The sequence below is a fragment of the Dendrobium catenatum genome, unplaced genomic scaffold (assembly GCF_001605985.2).
Source record: "Dendrobium catenatum unplaced genomic scaffold, ASM160598v2 fragScaff_scaffold_1199, whole genome shotgun sequence".
Classification (NCBI taxonomy): domain Eukaryota; kingdom Viridiplantae; phylum Streptophyta; class Magnoliopsida; order Asparagales; family Orchidaceae; genus Dendrobium; species Dendrobium catenatum.
In genome coordinates this window covers 572,410-578,409 of record NW_021319661.1, presented here as the reverse complement: position 1 = coordinate 578,409, position 6,000 = coordinate 572,410, and the positions used below count along the sequence as shown (strand labels likewise).

Below are 6,000 nucleotides of genomic sequence, written 5' to 3'. Positions count from 1 at the left end.
GGGCTGAAACAGGCTTTTTAGCGGTTGGGTTGCTGAAGAAAACAGTTAAAGAGGGTTGGAATCGCCCTTGCGGCTGGTTAGCTAAAGAAAACAGCAAGAAGAGGGTTATTTGCTGAAGAAAATAGCCTTCTTATGGTTGTTTTGCTGAAGAAAACAACAAAAAGAGGGTTGGAACAACTTTCTTTTGGTTGGCTTGCTAAAGAAAACAAATAAAAGAGGGTTGGAATAGCCTTCTTGTGGTTGGTATGCTGAAGAAAATAGCAAAAAGAGGGCCAGAACAACCTTGCAGCTGACAAACTGCAGGAAACTGGTGAAATGCATGACTGCAGAAGTGCAATCAGCTGTCACCGTGTAGATGAAGTAAAGAATAGCTGGAAAGAAGCTTCTCGCGGAGGATTGATGTTAGTGCAAGGAGAGCACCATTTGTTATGCTTCTTGTTCTACATCAAGAAGGGGAGATCCCCTTTTGAGTAGTTGCGGACTCCTTGAGGAAGAAGAAAGGAAAGAAAAGAGGCTAGAAAGGAAGAAATCAGAAATCATTCATTCCATAACCTTATTTTACAATAGGATGAGTATTTATAATACTGGGATAGACCAAATTTATAATACAAAACTGGTATACCTAGCACATACATAAAATAGAATATAAGGATGTTAGGGCACTTCCTTTCTCGAGTGCATTTGCAACTCATATGCTTCAAGGCAGACTTATTCTTTGATGATATAAGGTCCTGCGTAGGTTTGGCTCAGCATTTGAAGCACTAATTGTTGAGATGTGACATCAGCATTTTTCAAGACTAAGAGCTTCTCCAGCCGAATTGTATTCGGGTGTATGGAGTGGCTTTTTGCTCCATTGGATCGCCAAAAAATACGTCAATGACATGCGGGTGAACAGTCCGACGTCAATATTGGTCAAAAAAATCGCTCTATTTTGTAGCTTGCAGGAAATGTGCGAAACAAGAGATGTTTTAGCGCGGGAAAGAAGAGAAATGGAGTTCCGTTGGAAATGAATTGCGGCATTTTGAAGTTTTCCACCATTTTAGAGTGAAAAATGGGGTTTTCGGTTAGAGATGCCCTGAACAACTCTTTGATGCGTTGAGTTTTAGTACTTCACCATTCAACTTTTGATTTCTGTGGGCTCCTTGGATATCTTCTAGTATATTAGTATCAATCTCCAAACCTTCTTTATTTCTTTCTTCCCACTCGCCCAACGTAACTCATCTTCTTCTAATTTTTAGACCGTGATCAATCGCTGGCTATGCAACTTGTACTCGACTAGTAACAGGGCTTCAAATCCATGAATGTGAGTGAATAAGGTTTGACCAATTGTCGAGGATGATGCGGTACTGAGTGCAAACAAGTTAGAAGGTAGCGCCTCTCCCTGTTTGCCGTTTGCTTATTCAAACCTTCTATTTTAATAAATTCATGATTTTCTTGCTCACCATTCCAACTCGGTCATTCATCTGAGGCTGATGTATTGAAGTGAATTTGAGGCCTCAAATTAGGCGCATGGTTGACAAAATTAATTTTACTCAGCATGATTTTATTTATCTATTATTTTTTTGTTGTTTTCATACTGTTTATAAATTTTTTTAATAGTGAAAATTTATTTTTTATAATTAAAAGATTTTCTTCAAAATAACTTTACAATCAACTTTAGGTAAACCTGCACTCAAATAGGTCCTAAATTTTCATCAAATTAAGTTTCAATTTGATGAGTGTATTAATTTTGTTAGAGGGGAAATTAAGAACAGTTTATAAATTAGATCTGGCAGCATTATACATTCTGCATGCAAGCAAAGCTCTTTCTTCTATGAAGCCACGTTCCTACGCAATAATAGTGCAGATCAGAAGTTTGCTGTTGTTGCTACTCTTTCATATTTGCTGGAGGTTTTTGTCATTTGTTTGTATTAAGCATGTTGCAGGCGCTTGCTTCTACAAATCATGTGGTCACACAACAGGATTGTCTAGATCAAGAGAAATTAGTACGTGTAGGGTCTGGATACAACTTATATTTGGACTCTAATAAAATCAAGTCACATGACATGTATAATTTATACGCATAATGTGTATAATACACACCATGTGTACAAGCCATGTGACTTAATTTTATTGGAATCTGACGTGTCAGGACTCCACGCATAATAATTATTTGTTGTCATGCAGCTCATTTTAATATGTTGGTTAAGAGGTTTTGAATTCTAGTCTTATGTATATGATGTATGTGTTAATTTGTCTTAGGGTATTTCCAACCCAAAAACCCATTTTTAACTCCAAAATGCATTAAAACTTCAAAATACAATCATTTTTTTCCAATCAAACATCATTTCTTCTTCTTTCGCCCGCTTCCTGCGAAGGCAACCATCTTTTTGGCGCACTTTTCTCCTCTTTCGCGGGCATCTTCGGTAAATCCCCCAGCTAATTTTTTTGGAGTATGTGAACAGTTTAACATCAATATTGGAGTCGCACTATTCACCTACCGGAATTTGACGTGCGATTTGGGGTTTGAATGGAGCAAATGTCAGGTGACATAGGGTGCTATGGAGTTCGGTTGGAGATAGCATATATTGGCCTAAATGTTCTTAAAAAAAGATATTTGTTGCTATTTCTATTATTCAAATAATAATAATAATCTAATTCCATATAATAATTATGTTAAAATTTGGCTGATGGATGTTATTGTCTTCTTCCTACTTAACTTCACTTTATTTTTATTTTTAATTATAAATTAAATTATTTTTGGGATACTCAAAGTAATTTTGAAATATTTTTATTATTTTTAAAACATGAAAAACAATGTTATGCATGTTCTCTTCCAAATAGATATTTAATGAAAACTAAAAAATTATTATAGATATTAAATATATTTTATTTTTTTATCAAATTGATATATAGGCAAATATTCGCCTCAGCTTCTAATAATTTTCTTATAGGGAAAGGTTTTTTTTAATAAGCTAGACATTTTCTAGCCTGTGGGCTCTCAGGCTCTGGCTTCTATGAATCTCGTCTATTCTGTTGCCTATTTAATTATTATTATTATTTATATGGAAAGGAGTCTATGAATCATGCCTTAATCTATTTTAATGAAGCTAAATATTTGAATTATTGTAATTTAAATTAGTTAACAAAAAAATACTTTTAGTTATTTTGAATTATTGTTATTTGAAAATTTTAATGGGTTGTTAGTAAATAAAAAGATTCGATTGTTTGGATAAAATTTAAAAAAAAAACAAATTGAAACAATTTTATTTGATTGATTTAGTTTGGTTATTAATGCAATGATTTACTTTTATTTATAATTTTTTTTTTAATTTTGATAATTTTTTTTTATAAAATATTAATTAAATATTAAATTATGTTAATGCTTTCAAATATCTAATCAATAAAGTCCTATAAATAAATAAGTATATAAAAATTAACATAAATATTATTTATTTCACATATTAAAATTATGAATTTTTATGAATAATTATATATCGGTGATAATTAAAATTTCGGGGGGCTAGGGTTGCGAGGAGAGAGAGGCTCTGCTAGGGTTTCTTCTCACCGCCGTCAGGCTGCTGGTTTCGTTACTTCCTCCTCCTCCTCCGGCTTTTGCCGGAGGACCCTCTACTGGGTTTTTCTGCCTCTTGCTCCTTGTTTTTTCACATGGAGCCTCTCTCTGCTTCTGATTTTCCTCCGCTTTCGGTGTATGCAGGAGGATCTTCCTCCTCTACACCTTCTCGCGTATGGAAGAATATTGTGATAGACTCTGTTCCCATATCTAAGGATCTACCCCTCTCTTTTCTTCCTCACAAACCAGATATCATCCCTTTTGCTGGGGATCGCCTGGTTAAAGGGGCGGAAAACTGGAATCTTTGTTTGGTCGGATACTCCATCGGCCGTCGTCCTTATTATGAAGCTCTTCTTGGAGCGATTCGTAAAACCTGGACCCTTAAAGGATCGATGCAACTTCTCTCTCTATCGGATGGGTTCTTCCTCCTTCGTTTCACCATAGAGGAAGATTATGAGATGGCATGGTCTAAAGGCATGTGGTTCTTTCTGGGGAGGCCCTTTCTGCTTCAAAAATGGTCGCCTAAGTTCCGACCCAAGCGTGAAAACTTCACTTCAATCCCCATCTGGGTGAAAATTCACGATCTTCCCCTGGTCTGTTGGAATTCCGAAGGTATTTCACGCATCGCCAGCAAAATCGGCATTCTGTTAGCTGTCAACTCTCTTACTGCACAAAAAACCCGTCTTATCTTTGCTCGCGTCTGCATCCAAGTAGACGCCTCTGCTACTTACCCTGAGGAGATTCCGATCTCTATAGAGGACGATGTCTTCAGTCTGAAAATTCAATATGAGTGGAAGCCTACTCTTTGCGAGCACTGCAAATCGATGGTGCATGCCTCCTCTTTTTGTCCGTCAAAACCTGAGGCTGCAACCACAAATGTCATGCATCCTCCTCAGACCTCGCTTCGTGGCCGAAGCAAGAGCAGAAAGCCACAAGGTAGGAAACCAACGCCTTCTTCCAACACACCTTCCTCTACTATTCCCCCCTCCATTGCTCTCGTCTGTCCCAATCCCCAAGTTCTTACAGACTCGATCACGGTGGAAACCACTATGGTTCAGAGTTCTCTGTTAGGCCCGGATAAACAGATTATCGCTCAACAGAATCACAGCCTTCCACCTCTTCCTCCTCAGCCAACTTCTTCCACCATTCCCACCCAAATTCCCCCCACTGCCTTACTACCCACTCCGGTTGTTTCTAATATTCCTAATCTCAATTCTCCTCATGAAGCCTCATCTTCCTCCACCTCCTCCTCTTTACCGCTCTTTAAGCCTCTCCTTCCAAAAATACAATCTCCCAATAAGTTTGATGCTCTCCACCTGTTGGTTGAAGATCCAGACAACTCAGCGGATGATTCTTCCTTAGAGATTGACTCCTCTGCTCGAGTCAAAGAAAAGGAGAAATCGCAAACTTACTCGAGTAAGCAAAGTAAAAATGCAAAGGGGAAGCAAAGCAAAAAGACCCCGACGGCCAACCGTTAAACATGTCTTTGCCGATAATTGCAAGTTGGAACATTAGGGGCTTCAACAGCCCAGACAAAGTTTATTGCTGTAAGCGTCTGACTTCTTCTTTCAATTTGGATGTGCTCTGCATTTTGGAAAATAGAATTCTCCCGTCTTCTCTTCTCAACCCCTTCTTCTGTGACACTCATGTCATTTTTCCTATGGAACAATCCTGCCACAACTTTAATCTGGCATCTCCTGGTCGGATTTGGATCAAGTGGAACTCTGCCAAAGTTCATTTTACACCTGAGATTACTACTTCTCAGCTCATCTCAGGTACTCTCACTGGAGCTACTTTTTCTCCTTTTACGTTATCTGTTATATATGCAGAAAATGATAGGGATGCCCGTATTCCTCTTTGGGATAAGATTAGAAGATGTGCTTACACAATCTCTAATCCTTGGATTATTATGGGGGATCTCAATTGCTGTCGCTTTGCTGAGGATAAATTGGGAGGTAATTTCTTACCCCTTAGCAGCTTAGGAGAATTAAACTCTGTTATCTTTGATGCTAACATTGATGACTTAAACTCGGTGGGCAACAAATACACTTGGTTTAACCAGCAAACCAGTAATCCCATTCACATCAAATTAGATAGGGTTTTGGTCACTGAACATTGGATCTCCTCTTACCCGAACTCCTACTACTCGGTTCAGGCTCCTTCCTGCTCTAATCACTGCCCTCTCATTCTACACTCTACTGTTAATACTCCAACACCTCACAGCTTCCTTTTTAAAAATTTCTGGACTTCTTTAGAAGTTTATTGGTATATCCTACTTGATGTTTTCTCTGCCAACCAAGTAGGAAACCCGTTGGCTGACTTATGTTTTAAACTCCGTGACTTAAAAAGGAGGCTCAATCTGGAGTCTTGGACTAATGCCAATGCTATTCAGGAGCATTTGGATTTACTCCATAGAAAACAGTTAATTTATCTTCAGCAGATCTCGG

The 6,000-nt window shown here is 38.0% G+C and overlaps 1 protein-coding gene across 1 annotated transcript; it reads left to right on the top strand.

Annotated features, from left to right (window-relative positions):
• The first annotated feature begins 3,648 nt into the window (after positions 1–3,648).
• On the top strand, positions 3,649–5,031 carry LOC110111614. The gene has a single exon (XM_020843561.2). It carries the CDS (start codon positions 3,649–3,651, stop codon positions 5,029–5,031), a length of 1,383 nt encoding a protein of 460 aa, XP_020699220.2.
• The last annotated feature ends 969 nt before the right edge of the window (positions 5,032–6,000 follow it).